Source organism: Tursiops truncatus, chromosome 9 (genome assembly GCF_011762595.2).
Source record: "Tursiops truncatus isolate mTurTru1 chromosome 9, mTurTru1.mat.Y, whole genome shotgun sequence".
Taxonomy (NCBI): Eukaryota; Metazoa; Chordata; class Mammalia; order Artiodactyla; family Delphinidae; genus Tursiops; species Tursiops truncatus.
Window position 1 is genome coordinate 44,671,006 of NC_047042.1, and position 19,328 is coordinate 44,690,333.

Consider the following 19,328-nt stretch of genomic DNA (forward strand, 5'->3'; position numbering starts at 1 on the left):
CAAATTGAAGAATAAAAACCATATGATCATCTCAATAGATGCAAAAAAACCTTTTGACAAAATTCAACACCCATTTATGATAAAAACCCTCCAGAAAGTGGGCATAGAGGGAACTTACCTCAACATAATTAAGGCCATATATGACAAACCCACAGCAAACATCATTCTCAAAGGTGAAAAACTGAAAGCATTTCCTCTAAGATCAGGAACAAGACAATGATGTCCACTCTCGCCACTATTATTCAACAGTTTTGGAAGTCCTAGCCACGGCAATCAGAGAAGAGAAAGAAATAAAAGAAATACAAATTGGAAAAGAAGTAAAACTGTTACTGTTTCCAGATGACATGATACTATACACAGATAATCCTAAAGATGCCACCAGAAGACTACTAGAGCTAATCAATGAATTTGGTAAAGGTGCAGGATACAAAATTAATTCACAGAAATCACTTGCATTCCTATACACTAACAACAAAAACTCAGAAAGAGAAATTAAGGAAACAAACCCATTCACCATTGCAACAAAAAGAATAAAATACCTAGGAATAAACCTACCTAAGGAGGTAAAAGACCTGTAGTCAGAAAACTATAAGACACTGATGAAAGAAATCAAAGATGACACAAACAAATGGAGACATATGCCATGTTCTTGGATGGGAAGAATCAATATTGTGAAAATGACTATACTACCCAAAGCAATCTACAGATTCCATGCATTACCAATGGCATTTTTTACAAACCTAGAACAAGAAATCTTAAAATTTGTATGGAGACACAAAAGATGCCTGAATAGCCAAAGCAACCTTGAAGAAAAAAAAAAAAACAGAGCTGAGGAATCAGACTTCCTGACTTCAGACTCTACTACAAAGTTACAGTAATCAAGACAATATGGTACTAGCACAAAAACAGAAACATAGATCCATGGAACAGGATAGAAATTCCAGAGATAAACCCATGCATCTATGGTCAACTAATCTATGACAAAGGAAGAAAGGAGAAAAGACAGTCTCTTCAATAAGTGGTGCTGGGAAAACTGGACAGCCATATGTAAAAGAATGAAATTAGAATACTCCCTAACACCACATACAAAAATAAACTCAAAATGGATTAAAGACCTAAATGTAAGACCAGACACTATAAAACTCTTACAGGAAAGCATAGGAAGAACACTCTTTGACATAAATCACATCAAGATTTTTGACCCACCTCCTAGAGTAATGGAAATAAAAACAAAAATAAACAAATGGGACCTAATGAAACTTAAAAGCTTTTGCACAGCAAAGGAAACCATAAACAAGATGAAAAGGCAACCCTCAGAGTGGGAGAAAATATCTGCAAACAAATCAGTGGACAAAGGATTAAACTCCAAAATATATAAACAGCTCATGCAGCTCACCCCAATCAAAAGATGGGAAGAAGACCTAAATGGGCAGGAGACATTTCTCCAAAGATGACATAGAGATGGCCAAGAGGCACATGAAAAGCTGCTCAACATCACTAATTATTAGAGAAATGCAAATCAAAACTACAATGAGGTATCACCTCACACCAGTTAGAATGGGCACCATCAGAAAATCTACAAACAACAAATGTTGGAGAGGGTGTGAGGAAAAGGGAATCCTCTTGCACTGTTGGTGGGAATGTAAATTGATATAGCCACTATGGAGAACAGTATGGAGGTTCCTCAAAAAACTAAAAATAGAATTACCATATGACCCAGCAATCCCACTACTGGGCATATACCCAGAGAAAACCATAATTCAAAAAGACACATGCACCTCAGTGTTTATTGCAACACTATTTACAATAGCCAGGTCATGGAAGCAACCTAAATGCCCACTGACATACAAATGGATAAAGAAGATGTGGTACATACATACAATGGAATATTACTCAGCCATAAAAAGGAAGGAAATTGGGTCATTTGTAGAGATGTGGATGGACATAGAGACTGTGATACAAGTGAAGTAAGTCAGAAAGAGAAAAACAAATATCGCATGTTAACGCATATATGGGGAATCTAGAAAAATGGTACAGATGAACTGGTTTGCAAGGCAGAAACAGACACACAGATGTAGAGAACAAACGTATAGACACCAAGGGGGGCATGTGGCAGGTTGGGGGGGGATTAAAAAAAAAAAAAGGTACAGCAGAAAAAATAAACCGCAGAATATTGAGAATGCAATGTGGTCGGACCTACTATATAGCTGTAAATACTATTTATGGGGGTAATACATAACTGTCCTTTTACTTTTATTAATAAAAATGGAAGTCTCTAATTAAACTCTTTCATTTTGTTATTTATAATAAAACTTACTTTTTTGGGTCAAGAGCTAATGAGAGAACACCAAAATGAAATAGATGATATAAGTAGTCTACTGAATCTTCAATGTGAACCACAGTAATTTAGAAGTCCTTTAAAAAAAATCAAAATAATATAACCATTTAATTGAAATGTTTAATGTACTCTTATTAAAAAACAGCATTTTATTTTGTATTTTTTTGTAGAGTATTTATGAAAGTCCTATTAAAAAAAAGTTAGATTTATTACTTCTACTGCCACTCTTTGACTAAATAATGTAAACTGCTTTTCTAGCAGCTTGAGTTGGGCCCAAATTTGACTGCTATCAAAAACTAGATACCAAATCCTAGGTTGGGAAGATAACTATAATATAACCCACAATTCAATCCCAATAAAGACAATAAGAACAACTGTTTAAAGAAGTCAGTGAAAAAACAGTAAGTTTGGCTCTTCTGTCATCTTTATTTTACTCTTAAATAGTTTATTAATTTCAATCTTACATTAATTCATGCATCATTCAATCATCAAAGACTACTTCACATACAGATGGCCAAAAAACACATGAAAAGTTGCTCAACATCCCTAATTATTAGAGAAATGCAAATCAAAACTACAGTGAGGTATCACCTCACACCAGTCAGAATGACTATAATCAAAAATCTACAAACCATAAATGATGGAGAGGGTGTGGAGAAAAGGGAACCCTTCCACACTGTTGGTGAGAATGTAAATTGAAACAGCCACTATGGAGAACAGTATGCATGTTCTTTAAAAAACTAAAAATAGGGCTTCCCTGGTGGCACAGTGGTTGAAGAGTCCGCCTGCTGATGCAGGGGACACGAGTTCGTGCCCTGGTCCGGGAGGGTCCCACATGTCACGGAGCGGCTGCGCCCGTGAGCCATGGCCACTGGGCCTGCGCATCTGGAACCTGTGCTCCCCAACGGGAGAGGCCACATCAGTGAGAGGCCCGCGTACCGCAAAAAAAAACCAAACTAAAAATAGAGCTACCATATGACCCACCAACCCCACTCCTGGCCATATATCCAGAGAAAACCATAATTTGAAAGGATGCATGCACCGCAATGTTCATTGCAGCACTATTTACAATACCCAGGACATGGAAGCAACCTAAATGTCAATCAACAGACGAATGGATAAAGAAGATGTGGTGTGTGTATATATATATATATATATATATATATATATATATATGCATGCAATGGAATATTACTCAGCCATAAAAAGGAACAAAATAATGCCATTTGCAACGACATGGATGGACCCAGAGATTGTCATACAGCGTGAAGTCAGAAAGAGAAAGACAAATATCATATAATACTGCTTATACGTGGAATCCAGAAAAATGAACTTATTCGCAGAGGAGAAATAGAGTCACAGATGTAGAAAACAAGCTTATAGTTACCAATGGGGGAAGCAGGGTTGGGGAGTGGATGAATTGGGAGTTGGGATTGACATATATACACTACTATATATAAAACAGATAACTAATGAGAACCTACTGTATACCACAGTGAACTCTAATCAATGCTCTGTGGTGACCTAAATGGGAAGGAAATCTAAAAAAGAGTGGATATATGTGTATGTATAACTGATTCACTTTGCTGTACAGCAGAAAGTAACACAATATTGTAAAGCACCTATATTCCAATAAAAATTAATTTAAAAAAAAAGAAAGGAAAAAAGGAAACTGAAACTACAGCAATTAAAAAATAAAGACTATTTCAGGTAAGACACCTCAGGTAAGGCCATACCTCATGTCATAGTTATACAGTACTTACCACTGGGTAGCTAAGTGAGAGGGTTTAGGCAGCAAAATAAAAAGGGGTCTCCTTCAGTTGGAAAAATTTTAATTTAGTTTTTATAAAAGCAAATACTGTGATAAAATCTGAACCAACAACCAGGATCCTATAAATCCTCTAATGTAATACCTTTCAAAGTGGGTCTTCAAAACCACTAATAGTGAATAAATTAATGAATAAATTTAGAAAGTCAATCACTTCAAAGAACCAAGACTCCTTCCAAAAAGAATTTTAAATATAAGAACAATTATGCATTTAACGCAACAATTCACTAAAAATATCTAGTCAAAAACAACACAACAAAAAAAGAATATTTATGTATACTATCCTGAGATAACTAAATTTGGGGGGAAAATAAGAGTACAAAAATTATACACATATTGCAGAAAATAAAACAGAATTTTCTTACCCAAAGATGATTTTACAATTGATTTAATTCCTGAATAAACCAATGATCCTTTGTTGCCTGGAGATTTCTGATCCATATCTTCTGTATACTGCTTCATAAGTATTTAAATGCATAGGAAATACTAGTAATGATGCATAATAAAATATTTCAAAGCTAAATTTATTTTGATTTGGAACCAATTCATAATAGGCATCAGTGCAAGAAGGTGGTTGGTTCTACTCTATTGTAGAGATATATTTTTCTCCCTCCTACACAATCTGCAAAGCAGTATTTCAACAGTTTTAAACAATTTTACTTTGGAATTTTAGTATTAAATCTTGCATTTGCACATAAAACATTCAGCACGGTATTTACAGACTGACCTTTTGGCAAATTTCAAGAACATTTCTACCAAAGTCATCTTACAAAACTCACAATGCAAAGGATATAGTGCAGAGTATACCAGAGTGACTTGAGCTGTGGATCTTCATTTCCCGCTAAAATATGGTTTCTCCACACCTGTTCTGTATCAAGTCCGTACCTTGATAAAGCCCGAAGGCGCATCTTCGTTGCTATATCTTTTTCTAAAGAATTATCATTTTCTTCTTCCGCACATTCATATAAATGACGACCACAAGCCCACATTAAAGATGTAATTGGGCTCCAGGCAAGAGAGATTCTTTCAAAAACAGTGAAGTCAGACATTGTTCGGTTGGGAGTTACAACTATCATTCGATTTTGACTTGTTGGATGCCAAGCAAAGGAGGCAATGTAATTGTCACAAGGTTGCACACTTCTTTCAATTATTGTGGGTTCAGTTTCATCTCCAATGGGAGTGGGTGTGTGCTGCATATCATATAATCTAATAATATTACTATCCCTTGTTAAAGTGGCAAGCAGACCAGTCCTAGTTGGACACCATGCTACTTTTGTTAAGGGCTTTGGTTGCTCAGTCAAAGTCAAAACTGGCTTCTCAAATTTCCTAAGATCCCATATTGCAACCTGACCTTCATAAAAGGAAGCAACACGATCATGGAAGTATGGGTCTACTGTCACGCCCTGAACAGCTTTTGTATTCACAAACATCTTTTGGCTTGTATTCCGAAGATCAAAAATGGCTAGGTTACGATGCATACCAGCAAGGAGAAGTTTCTGGTCTCGTGGAAGCCAACAAAGAGAGAGACAAGCATCATTCTGTCCTAATTCATAAAGTGGTTTTGTTACTAATAATGTTGTTTCAGTTTCACCTGCCGAAAGTCTTACTTTCTCCATGGGAACTATATCAGGCGTGTATTTGCTGCAGATGTCCCAAATCAGCACTGAAAAGTCAGCTCTATGTTTATCTAGACCAGCAGCAAGCCAGTTACTATCCAATGGATTCCATGCAAGAGTATTGCATTGTCGTGCATGTTTTGGAACAAACTCTTTTCCTATCAAATCTTTGAACTTTGAGTTATGATCTTGACCAAGACTTGTAAGTACAACTCTACCATTTGCTTGTCCAACTGCTAGGAGACATTCAGGATCATAATTGAGATACCAGGCAACACATTTCATATAGGGTGTTTCTGAATTTATTGAGAGTAACGTAGCTGCAGAGTCTTCAGATAAACGTAGAGATCCAGCTTTGAATTCTGAATTCACAGTAGATTCCACGTGATAAAGGCTAAGTTCTGAGTCACATACAACAAATCTATCAACCTGGTGTGGTGCCCACAATATATCAGGTTTGGTACCACTCATGCTTACTGATGATCTCAAAGAGCGCAGTTAGGTCCATTCAATGAAAATCTGCTTAAAAATAAAAAGTTTTAAAATGTTAACAATATACAATTCTAAGCTGAATCAACTATTCAGAAAGTCAGGAAATTTTCTACACAGATACTCTGTTTTTCAATGTATTTATATTTCTTCTTACTGCTATGAATTCAAGACAATATTTATTAATAAAAGGGGAAAAGAAGAACTTCCTCCAATAAGATGAGCTGGTAGGAATCTGAGAACTCCATTCTGGCTTTATTTCCCATGATCAATTATCTTAATTGCACTATTACTAGTACCTTCAATTTAACCTCAGGGTTGAAATAACTTCAGTGTGGTGAGCAAATTAATAAGTATCATCCATCTGAAGGGGACAAAACTTTAAAGGGTTATGAATCACATACCTAAGCAACAAGTTTAAAGCAGCACTATCCAACAGAACCTTCTGCAAAGATAGAAATGTTCTGTGTCTGTACTGTCCAATATGGTAGCTACTAGCCACATGCGGCTACTGAGCACGAGAAATATGGCAGTGCAAATTTTAAATTTTGATTTTAATTGATTTTAATATAAATGGCCACATGAGGCCACCAAAATGACCAATGCAGATTTAAAGTACAAAGCCACTAGTTTCTTCCTCAAATTTCAACGATAAGAAGCAGGAATGTATTGAGCGGAGTCGAGTTCAACTCCTAGCTCTGACACATGCTAGCTGTATACCTCAAAAAGGCCTTTGTGTTTGGGGGTCCTTTTATTTTCTCATCTGTACAACGTAAGAACTGGTTTAGACTAACGTTTCCCAAATTTCAGTTATTCATGTACCACCTGTGCCATTATTTAATATTTTTATTTAAACTGACTCATTTTTAAAATCTGAAAATCAATTTTAATTTCATCATAAGGTCCATGAGTCATGGGTACAATATGCTAAATATATTTTTTTTAACATACTTAAATAAATATATAACTATTAAAAATGCTTGATTGTGTTACCTAAAATCATCCTGTTTATGACCAGTAGGACACACTGCACTTTGGGAAACTGAATTAAGTGAGCATTAGAGGCTCTTTCAGTTTTCAATTCTATAAACTTCGAATAGGTATTTGAAACAGGAATTTTGAAAAGATAAATATGCTAGTAGTAGTTTAAGCACATAAGCACTAAAAATAGTTATGCTAAAAATGGTAGTTTAATAATAAAAGCTACTTACAAAAATGTAAATTTCTGTTTTTAAGCAAGTCTGGCTAGAGGTAACAGTCTGGATTAAAAATGAACAAAGAGGGCTTCCTTGGTGGCGCAGTGGTTAAGAATCCGCCTGCCAATGCAGGGGACACAGGTTCGAGCCCTGGTCCGGGAAGATCCCACATGCCGCGGAGCAACTAAGCCCGTGTGCCACAACTACTGGGCCTGAGCTCTAGAGCCCGCGAGCCACAACTACTGAGCCCACGTGCCACAACTACTGAAGCCTGCGTGCCTAGAGCCCGTGCTCCACAACAAGAGAAGCCACCGCAATGAGAAGCCCGTGCACCACAATGGAGAGTAGCCCCTGCTCACTGCAACTAGAGAAAGCCCGCCCCCAGCAACGGAGACCCAACACAGCCAAAAATAAATAAATAAAATAAATTTATAAAAAAAAAAAAAGAACAAAGATACTCATAATCCTCATGGCAACTGGTATCTGTACATCCATGCTGTCAGTTCTTAAAGAGTGAAGTTATGGTTCATTCATCTCTCTATACCCTGTACCAGATGCAGAGCCTGGCACAGACTCCTAATAAAGATATTCTAAATAAATTCAGCTCAGACATATGTTTTGATCTTGTAAAAGTTTCAGTCAGGAATTATTAGTCTAGAATTTCAATAGACTCATAAAATTTAGATGACTGGGAAAAGCCTCTAAGAATTCTCACACCGCCTTATTTCCTTCCTTAATAGTTCTGAAGCCCAAGATCAATCATTTCAATTATATTCTTACTAGCACCCTCAATTTCTTCATTTCCTTGCCACTTTTGCCTTCCCCGACAAGCTCAACTGTCTTCTTTCTTCCACTCAGGCTGCAGAGTCTCACAGTTCTGCAGACTGACTCCATAAAAAATTAAGGTAGACAACATGTCTGGCCTGTGGTGCTGGTTCAGCAGTTCTTTTATTCAACTTCCCACTCTGGCCTTTATGAAATCAAAGTGATCTTTTTAAAATACAAACTTATCCAGGTTATCGAACTCCTGCTTAAAACCCTCTCATGGTTTCCAACTGCTGTTAGCATAGAGTTCTCATTCTTCGACAAAACCTACAAAACCCTAAATGATCCAGCCTCAATGCACCCTGTTCTCCTCCCTGCTAACTGTGTTCTAGCTATACTGTCCTTTTCATTGCCTAGAATGTAATCCTCCACCCATCACACCTTTGCAAATGCCATTCCCTCTGGTTGGAGCTTTCTTCCCTCCCTTCTCGGTCATGTTAAAACCCGCTCAACCTTGACTTCAACCACACTCTATCCCCTCCCCAATCTAAATCAGGTTACTTAGATATATACTCTCAATGGAGAATATTCCTTCCCTTTAAATCAGCCTCTTGGGCTTCCCTGGTGGCGCAGTGGATAAGAATCCGCCTGCCAATGTAGGGGACACGGGTTTGATCCCTGGTCCGGGAAGATCCCACATACTACGGAGCAACTAAGCCTGTGCGCCACAACTACTGAGCCTATGCTCTAGAGCCTGCGAGCCACAACTACTGAAGCCCGCGTGCCTAGAGCCCGTGCTCCGCAACTAGAGAAGCCACCGCAATGAGAAGCCCACGCACCGCAACGAAGAGTAGCCCCTGCTCACCGCAACTAGAGGAAGCCCGTGTGCGGCAACAAAGACCCAACACAGCCAAAAATAAAATAAATAAAATTTTAAAAATAAACAACAAAAAAATAAATCACCCTCGCCATCTCTCCTACTAGATTATAAACTCCCTAAGAGCAGGTGAAGTATCCTTTTTGCTCTCCATTTGAACCTCTAGTACCCAGCACAGTGCTGGGCACTTAGTAGATACTTAGTAATTACTTGTTAAATGAATGCATTTGTTAAATGCTCCCTCTGACACCTCTCACACTGCTTTCTCCAAATTTCACTAATCTCCCCATGCTTACGCCCACTGCCCTTTCCAGTAGGGGTTGGCTCAAGCCAACAGCAAAGTGCACACTGTCATAACTGGTGCCAATAATGGGTAAGGGCCCACAGTGAGCAACCCTGAGAGGATCACTCTCATACACTGACTTTCGTTTATTCTATAAGCATTTGGGGGCATCTTCTATGTTCTAGACACTGTTCTCAATGCTGGGCACACAGAGGTAAACAGGGACAAATAAGGTCCCCGGTTGCTATGGAATGAACTGTGACCCCCCAAAATTCGTACGTTGAAGTGTTAATCATGACTCCACCTGACTGTCTTGGAGATAGAGTCTTTAAGGAGGTAATTAAGGTTAAGGTTAAATGAGGTCATAAGGGTGAAGTCCTGATCTGACAGAACTGGTGCCCTTAAAATACAGAGATACCAGAGCCCTCTCCCCATGTGAGTACACAGTGAGAAGGAGGCTGTCTGCAAGCTAGGAAGATAGCTACCACCAGAACCAGACCATACTGGCACCCTGATCTCAGACTTCCAGCCTCCAGAACTGTGAGAAAATAAGTTTCTGTCGTTTAAGCCATCCAGTCTATGGTATTTTGTTATGGTAGCCCAAGTGAACTAATACACTAATAAAACCTGCATTCTAGTGCTGAAGTTATGTCCAGTCTTAAAGAGAATTTAAAAATTTAAGAATGAGAAGGAAAAGAAGCACCTTGTGTAACAGGAAGTAGCTAACACAACAAAAAGAAGGAACAGATGCTGCCAAGTAAGGCTTTATTCATACTCATGCCCTTGCAAACAGAGGAAACCTCTTAACTGGAGGTATCCTTAGCTCTGGCCCATCTTCCTATCTCACTGAAAGACAAATGCTAAAATAAGCACACTTTTTATATAGGCTTCCTTCCTACAACTGTACTCTTTACACAAATGATCCATGGTTTAAAAAAAAACTGGGTGCCACATGGAAAAATCCATCTTAAAAAAAAAAAAGTGTTACTATAATTTTAAAAACTATTTGATTTACAAGACTCTCAACGAAGAATCATCCGTATTTCTTCTGATATTATGCACATATTTATATTACCATCCACAAAATCTGACTACAGTAACTCATACAGAATCACAGAACTTGAGAGTTAGAAAGAGGCTAGTAAACCCTGCATAATTCACATAGGAGTAAAGAGAAAACCAGATGTTTTGATTCTTTTCCAACACCACCCTACTCCCATCCTAGATTACTGCACAGAGAAAGGATCAGCTACATCATTTGCAGGGCCCCCTTCTTCAAAACTTATTAAGAATTTCAATACTGTGACAGCAGAGCATTAAACCAAGTGCCAGGCCTTCTAAAGATGGGCCTTGTGTGACTGCACGGCTCACACACCATGAAGCTGGCCCTGAATACAGAGGTACATCTATAAGCACCCTCTTAAGAAACGTACAGCTGACCCTTGAACAACTCAGGGGTTAGGCCGCAGACCCTCCAACGCAGTCCACATGTAACTTATAGTTGGCCCTCTGTATAAGTGGCTTCTCCTTATCTGTGGTTCTGCATCCTCAGATTCAACCAACTGTGGATTGTGTAGTACTGTGGTATTTACCATTGAAAAAAATCCACATATAAGTAGACCCATGCAGTTCAAACCTGTGTTGCTCAAGTCAACTGTATTTCTTTACAATCCAACACAGTATAGATGGATCAAGGCTCCTGAACAAACACCACTAGGAATATGGTGGAGAGCAAAGAAAAGTGAGCCTGGAGTCAGAAGACCTCCAGCCACTACTAGCTAGACCCTAACAAGCCCCTTAATACTCCAAGACTATAAAATGGAGATAGAACCCACCCTATCTCCTTCTCACAGAATTGTGACAATCAAATTAAATGAGTTCTATGCATCAACAAATGCGTCAGTATCACTACGATTCCCTTAAACAGCTCTGGCAATTAATGTTTTCAAATGCTGGAGACACTGAAAAATTGGGGGTAAAAGGGGTAGGATTTGCCATAATTACAGCTTATATTTAGATGCTCACCTTCAAGTATAACAAGCACTCACTTCCCATCAATGGTTTCTGAGCAAAGGAAAGCCATGATGATGATTCTGTGCTCCTCACCAGAACATCTATAACAGCACTGTCCAACAGAAACATAGTGTAAGCCATATAACTTAAAATTTTCTAATGGCCACATTGAAAAGAATAAAAAGAAATCAATCTAATTTAGCAATATATATTATTTAACCTAAATATCAAAAATATTATCCTTTCAACATGTAATCAATGTAAAATTATTAATGAGAAATTTACCTTTTTCTGTCTTTTTTTGTGGTACCAAGTCTTGGAAATACAATATGTATTTTACACTTTCAGCACATCTCAATCCTGTGTGGCTACTGGACAGTGAAGATCTATATAATACTAAGTGTACAAGGTATCCAATCATCCTTTTATGTTGTTGTCTTTTCTACTTGTCTTACCATGACAAATAACAACAGTAGCAGTTTCAAGAAATTTCTACCATCACCATCTTCAAGGAGATGCTCTATATATCTCCAAATTTTCCTTAAAATATCGTTAAACAAAAGGCTGCAAAGGCAGTCATTTGCTAAGTCATTTAGGAATGCTCGTGGCTCCTGTGAGCAGCTTTATCCTCTTACGGAATTTTCATTACTCGTACATGCAGAGGACAGAGCTACGCGGGTGACAGGCCCTTTAAGAAGTATTTATTTAGAGTACAACTAGAGCAAGGCTGGCTACTCTGCCGGGTAATGCAGAAATCTAAGGGTGACTCCCACACTCCAGACACCTGGCTGAGCTTCGCGTCCAAGGGCAGGACGCGGTTCTAGACAACCCGGCAGCGGTGGAGGCTGCAGCGCGGACCCACCACCCCGAAGGAGGTCCCCGAGCCCGCGGGCCGCTCGCAGCTCTCAGGCCCGGCCTGACGCCCGGCGCGGTTATCCCGCAGCGCTGAACGCGACTCCCCGCGCCTCGGCTCCAAGGAGGCCCCAGGGTCCGCACCCGCCTGGGCTTTTCAACTGGGCTTGTCCGGGCGCCTAGCGGCCGTCCTGGAGCTTCCGAGCCCTCGACTCGGGCCTCCCGGTCCCGAGTGCGGAGACGCGGCCCAGCCCGCACTCACCGACCAGGCAGGCAGCGCTGCCTCGTACTGCCGCTTCCGGCCTAGTCGCAGCCCCTCCCGACGGGGGTGGTCCACACGCCGGCAAGATGGCGGCCGCACGACGCGGTCAGTAACCGGGGCCACAGGACCAGGGTCCACTACCCGACCACCGCGCCTCGCAGACGCGCGGACTTGCCTGCGCCTGGGAAGGGGAGTTCCCCACTACGAGCCCCGCCCCTCGCTCGCCCGCGGAGTCGCACCGCCCTGGGGCGGGCCCACGGCCCCAGAGGCCCCGCAGGCCCCGCCTGCTGTCCAAGCGCCCTGGTCCATCTCCTCAGGTCCCGCCCCCTGAGTCCCCAGGCGGGATCCTGGTCACGTGGAGGCGGACTCCTCTCAGAGCTGGGTTATCAATTTTAAGGGATTTGGATGCTTTAGCTCATTTAATTGGTTTAAATTTCCATTAAGGTACTTCCCTGGTGGTCCAGTGGTTAAGACTCTGTGCTCCCAATGTAGAGGGCCTGGGTTGAATTGCCGGTCAGGGAACTACATCCTGCGTGTGGCATCTAAGATCCTGCACGCCCCAACGAAGATGCCTTGTGCAGCAACTAAGACCCTCACAGCGAAATAAATAAATATTAAAAAATAAATTTCCATTAAAAATTTATTTGTGTGGCTTCCCTGGTGGCGCAGTGGTTGAGAGTCCGCCTGCCGATGCAGAGGACACGGGTTCATGCCCCAGTCCGGGAAGATCCCACATGCCGCGGAGCGGCTGGGCCCGTGAGCCATGGCCGCTGAGCCTGCGCGTCCGGAGCCTGTGCTCCGCAACAGGAGAGGCCACAACAGTGAGAGGCCCGCGTACCGAAAAAAAAAAAAAAAAAAAAATTTACTTGTGGGCCATCTATGTAGTAGAAAGTCCAGGGTATTTGGTTCACGATTTATTCACTCATTTACTCATTCCACAAACACGTCTCGAGTGCCTGTTGTGCACTTGCTGTAATGCTGGGGACACTGGAGTGAGCAAAAAAGACATGGTCCTGGCAGGAAACAGGCAATTAGAGGGCTGCCTAGTTAGGGCTAAAACAGCGCTTCGGCAGGAGGGGCGCCCCTTTAGTGTTTGGGGTGTGTGTGTCAGGAATACTTCCTTGACTGCTAGGCTGAGACAAGGATGAAGATGAGATAGCTGGGAAAGCAAACAGGTCGGAGGGATTTGGAAGAGAAGAGCCTTCTAGAGCAGAGGAAGAGCATATAGCAGTGCGGAAACAGTGGAGTATGGACGAGTGAACAGAGGAAGTGGGGACAGATGGAGATGATGTATTAGAAAGGCATTTGGAAATCAGGCTAGTGAGTCTGTATGGACTTTTCCTAAAGGCACTGGTGCAGTCATTGAAGGTTTTTAACCAGGAGAATGGTGTAATCAATTTTTATGGGATAAGGTAAGTATCCAAATGAGAGATGATGGTAACCCAGACTACCAGTGGTCTGGAGAGTGGGGATGGAGAGAAGTGTGTGGCCTGGGGAATATTTAGACGTTGGGATGAACAGAGCTTGATGATTGATTAAGTGAGTCAGGGAGAAAGAGGATTCTAGGTTTCTGGCTCCCGTAATTGAGTGAATGGGGCTGCCACAGGTGTTACAAATCTTATAGAAACTTTCTTCAGTTGTCCAGCAATCTGTGCTTGTCTGTTCACAGTTAAAGGTGGGTGATTTGGAGCTTGTGATAGATATAAACAGCATACTGAGCTTAGTCCTGATGATTTTCAAGGCAGATAGTTTGGGTAAGAGGATGAGTTTGGGGAGAGTATTGCCTGTGGAGGTCTAAGGCTCCTTTTCACTCCTGCTGTTGGAGAAGTGGAGGCTTAGGAAGGTGCTGAGTACTGAGGGCAGATACCATAGGATTCATCCCTTCAAACACTATCTTGCCAATCTTCTCAATAGTTTTGGTCCTGGCCCCAAATCCCCAACCTCAGATCAATACAAGTCCCTTCCTTCTCCACTCCTACCATACAAAGCTGAGGAAAACATCTCACACTCAGGAGGTGACTTTGCTTCCTACTTCAGAAAGGAAATTAAAACTATTAGTTAGGAATTCCCAGAGTCTCCTACTATTTTCTCTTTCCTTCCCCTCACATCTTCACTCACTCCCATTTTTACCTTCTTATAGCTGACGTAGAGAAAGAGGAGGGGCCCTATATGCTGTTTCTCCTGGGACCTAGCACCATCAATTTTCTCCTCTTCCATGTGTCTTCAACTGCCTCATTTCTACTGGTTCTTTACCTTCAATATATATTCAAGTCACTCCCACTTTTCTCCTTGAAGGAGAAAGCCATACTCATTCTCTCTAATCCCACATCCTCCTGTCTTCTCCTGAATTGGGTCGACTCAGACTTTCATGCCCACCATTCCATTAAAACTGCTCTTTACTTGCCTATTGTTGTCATCCCCTTCTGGAATATATGCTCCACATCCTCAGTTTTCATTCTGTTAAACCTCCACCCGCAAGTGTCAGCAAGGCATTCGGTGACCCAGTTAGGAATGACCATTCCTTGGCCTCCCTTTCAGCTAGGCGTGGCTATATTGAAAAAGACTCACAGACTTAGAGAACGAACTTGGGGTTACCAGGGGGAGGGATAGTTAGGGAGGTTGGGATTGACACGTACACACTGCTATATTTAGGACCTACTGTACAGCATAGAGAACTCTGCTCAATATTATGTAACAAACTAAATGGGAAAAGAATTTGAAAAAGAATAGATAAATGTATATGAATAACTGAATCACTTTGCTGTATACCTGAAACTAATACAACATTGTTAATCAATTGTACTCCAATATAAAATAAAAAGTTAAAAAAAAAAAACTATGACCTTTGAGATGTGAGTAGAACTGGATCATGTCCCTTAAAAGAGAAGCTGTTTGCTGTCTACTACCTCTTCTCCCCTCTTGCTCTCTGGAAAATGGCGAAAAGAAACATGGACTGGAAAGGGAAGCCATGTATTTAGGAAGGCAAAACTGCTCCATTAGTCTAAGTCCCAGCCTAATTTGGGGAGCTGAGGTTCCCTCCTCCCTTCGATCAGCCACAAAGTTTCGACCATTACACAAGAGAAAATAAACTCTCTTCTTTTAAAAATTACTGTTTGTTCGGACCTGTTTGTTATAGTGGCTTAGCTTATTCCCTAATAGACAGGGACTCTGTCTGCTTTATTCTCTACTTAATCTCCAAGACCTAAAACAGTGCATAGCACAGAGCATATGCTCAAAAATTTGTTGAATAAATCCTAAAGCAATATTTTTCTCTGCTCTACACTCCCCACTAGCTAATATCTTTTTCTCCCCTTTGTTTTCCATCTAAGCTTTTGTGAAAGTGTACTCTTTTCACATAGCTTTCAGTTCCTTGCACCCTAAAGTCCCCATAGGAATAAGTGACACTTTTCTCATTCTACTTGGAAACTGATTCTCCTTCTTCACTAAACCGTGTTCCTTGTGAGTAGAACTGGAGAATGTCCCTTAAAAGAGAAGCTGCCTGACATCGACTTATTCTTCTCCCTTCCTGCTGTCCGGAAAATGGCAGACAGTATTTTCCTTGTGGATAGTAAACTTTTAGTATAGAACTTTGGATTTCCTGTAGCGCTCGACTACATAATATGTATTCAAAAATATTTACGAAGTGGGAGAGTACATTGTATTTGTTGGAAGGTTAAAGCGTATCAGGGAATTTAACAGACTGGTCTGAGGTTACACTAGCTGTCTTTATCAAACATTCATTTTTGTAATGGATGCCGGAGTTGCTAGTCTTAATGTTTGTTTTGTTTTTTAAACTTCTGTAACCCTAACAGGATGCTCTTCTTTTCAAACTCCTTTATTAATGTTGTGGCGATCCAGTATAGGATTTTCTGTTGTAGTTTTAAACCAATAAAGGAGAGCAGTTGAAGATTGCTAATTTCCTTCTTATTTACTGCTGCCCTCGGCAGCAATTCAGCAACTATTGGAATAGTCCATGGAGTTTGTGACTGGCTAACCCCAACTCCCTTTATTTTCACATGAAAAACATCAGTCTGTACCTGAGAGCAACTTTTACTCTTTATGCACAAGTGGAAATTAAGGCCCTGTGAACATGTGATATGGCTTAGGTAATCTTTTTACAAAGGTTGAGGATGAGAAGATTTGAGATATCTTAAAATAATGGTCTTTAAAAAGTATTCTAGGGCTTCCCTGGCGGCGCAGTGGTTGAGAGTCCGCCTGCCGATGCAGGGGACACGGGTTCGTGCTCCGGTCCGGGAAGATCCCACATGCCGCAGAGCGGCTGGGCCCGTGAGCCATGGCCGCTGAGCCTGCGCGTCCGGAGCCTGTGCTCCGCAACGGGAGAGGCCACACGGTGAGAGGCCCACGTGCCGCAGAAAAAGAGAGAGAGAGAAAAAAAAAAGAAGTATTCTAGCGCACTCCCAAATTAATTTTGTAAAACAATGCACTTATTCATACATTTTGGTGGATTACATCTAACACTGTCATAGTAAATTTACAAAGTTGCCAAGGGTATGATTTTTAATACATTTTTAATGTTTACATTGTAAATAAAATGGTTGTATCGAACTTTAAATGTATCCAATGAAATTTAAATACCTTAGTGTAAATTTCTCAGTATCATTCATTTAAAAATTTAGTGAATAAGCTATTCTTTAATTGTAGGAAATTTTATATTATTCTATTTTTTTCTCCTTGAACTTGTATGTCCATTCTACTGTCTCCCAGTGGATTATTTATGAGTTTGATAACAAACAATTATATAGCATGTACTACGTGCCAGATACTTTATAATATAGGCTCATTTAACACTCTGTCTCAGATTGGGTGCTTTGAGAGCCGTCTTCCAAGATGGAGATTAGGTTGTAGGATACTTACTAGAGAGTATTCTTGAGATAAACACTTGTGAAAGAGAGGAAGAAGATGTAGGATTGGGCAGAGGGAGAAGCCGAGCTATGGTTCAATACCAATAAAGGACTCAGCCAATCCATGGGAAACTTTGGAATTGAACTGGCCCGTCAGAGTTGTCTTGAGTTGGGACAAGGGACCCAGGCCCTTATTACTACCTCACTGATGTGGATGTGTCATTGATATGAGCTGTCCCTTGAAAAAGGATGACTTTGAATGAGGCAGTTTTCTTGGCAAGGCAGTCCCCAAAGAAGGCTGACAGCTATGGGCCAGCTGCTGGTAACACTCCCAGCAGCTGAAGGAATAAGTCACTCATTACTGAAGGGGGACATCTGGGTGGTGCGTCACAGAATTCACCACAATCTTATAAGGATGAGGCTGATAATTTCCCCACTTTACAGATGAGATAACTGAAGCAAAAAGAGGTTAAATAAATTGCCTAAGATACCTCTTAAGTGGTGGGGCTAGGATATAAACCCAGACAATCTGGCTCTACCCTTGTGCTTCTAACTACCGGTCCATTCCCTACCAAATAAAACAGCCTCTGATCTAATTCTATGTGCCATTAAAATTATCTTTTAAAACAGAGGTTGGCAACCTTTTTTTTGTGAAGGACCGGATAGTAAATATGTTCAGCTCTGCAGGCTATACTGCCTGTACCACAACTCCTCAATTCTGTTGTTCTAGTCCAAAAGCAGCCACGGACAGTTCATAAACAAAGGGGCATGGCTGTGTTCCAGGAAAACTTATTTACAGAAACAGGTGGCAGTTTGGATTAGTTTACTAACCTCTGTTTCAGGGAAAAAAAAATATTTCAAGATAGAGGAAACACTCACCGTTTATTGTTACAGGAATAAAGTAGTACCAGATGGAATATACATAATGATCCTAACCTATTTTTTAAAGACTAGAGGGAATTGTGCCAACATTTTAACAGTAGATGTCTCTGTGGGGTAGGTTTAAAGGTGATCAATATTTTCTTTATTATACTTTTCTGTTTCCTGAGATAAAAAATGTAAAACTTTTTTAATGAGAGAAAACCCAGTGAATATTATTTTAAAGAGTATTGTTGGAGGGATTAGGATGCTTAATTCCATAATGATAGACAGACACTTCAACTTCATAATCCTGTGCCCACAGAGTTAATCAGAGATAATAAGGTTCAAGCAGCAATGCAAAGTGTCTATCAACTGGGGTAGTTTTAGGATGATAACTGCACCATGGGTGATGGGAACATTTCTTGCTTTGCTCATTGATTGCCTCTTCACAGGGTGTCTGTTTCACTAGTGGATATCTTGGCATTATGAATTAAATGCTTGTACTCCCCCCCTCAAATTGATATATTGAAATTCTAACCCTCCATGTGATGATTTTAGAAGGTGGGGCCCCTGTGAGGTAATTAGGTCATGAGGGTGAAGCCCTCAAGAGTGGGAGTACTGCCCTTATAAAAGCGACCCCAGAGAGCCCCCTCAACCCTTTTCTGCCATGTAAGGACACGATGAGAAGTCGGCACTGAAACCCAGAGGAGGGCCCTCACCAGAACCCGACCGTGCTGACCTCATCTCAGACTTTCAGCATTCAAACTGTGAGAAATAATCTTCTGTTGTTTATAAGGGACCCAGTCTATGCCAATTTGTTACAACAGCCCGAACTGACTAAGAAACTGGGCTTATCCCTTCCAATGAGCACTGAAGCACTAAAGTAGCAGCCATCAACATCACAATCAAATCCCAGTGAAACCACAGCCATCTCTCTCCCTGGTCTCTTCCACTCATTGGGTGGGATTTGAGTAAATCACATTTGGGCTTTTGAAACAGATAAGGTGTCTAAATTCTGCTAATTTCTCTGCTCCCACAGCCATTGCCCTAGTTTATTTAGGTCTTAATTACTGCTCACCCAGACAA

General features: G+C 40.8%; 1 protein-coding gene across 9 annotated transcripts in view; it reads right to left on the minus strand.

Moving 5' to 3' along the window:
• Positions 1-19,328, minus strand: part of MIOS (meiosis regulator for oocyte development) — a 240,648-nt gene that overhangs the window by 38,131 nt on the left and 183,189 nt on the right. For 2 of the 9 annotated variants that reach the window (XR_012333955.1, XR_012333954.1), the window contains exons 1-4: positions 12,520-12,779; positions 11,418-11,517; positions 4,960-6,301; positions 4,532-4,630 (exon numbers count right to left, since the gene is read on the minus strand). Coding sequence is in view for 7 of the 9 variants with exons in the window: in XM_019927823.3 (XP_019783382.1) it covers positions 4,532-4,630; positions 4,960-6,253 (1,393 nt within the window). In the remaining 2 variants the exon portion in view is untranslated. Of the gene's footprint in view, positions 1-4,531; positions 4,631-4,959; positions 6,305-11,417; positions 11,518-11,690; positions 12,355-12,519; positions 12,788-19,328 lie in introns of those variants that run through there. The other 7 variants (XM_019927823.3, XM_033863044.2, XM_019927814.3 and 4 more) reach the window with 7 other exon arrangements.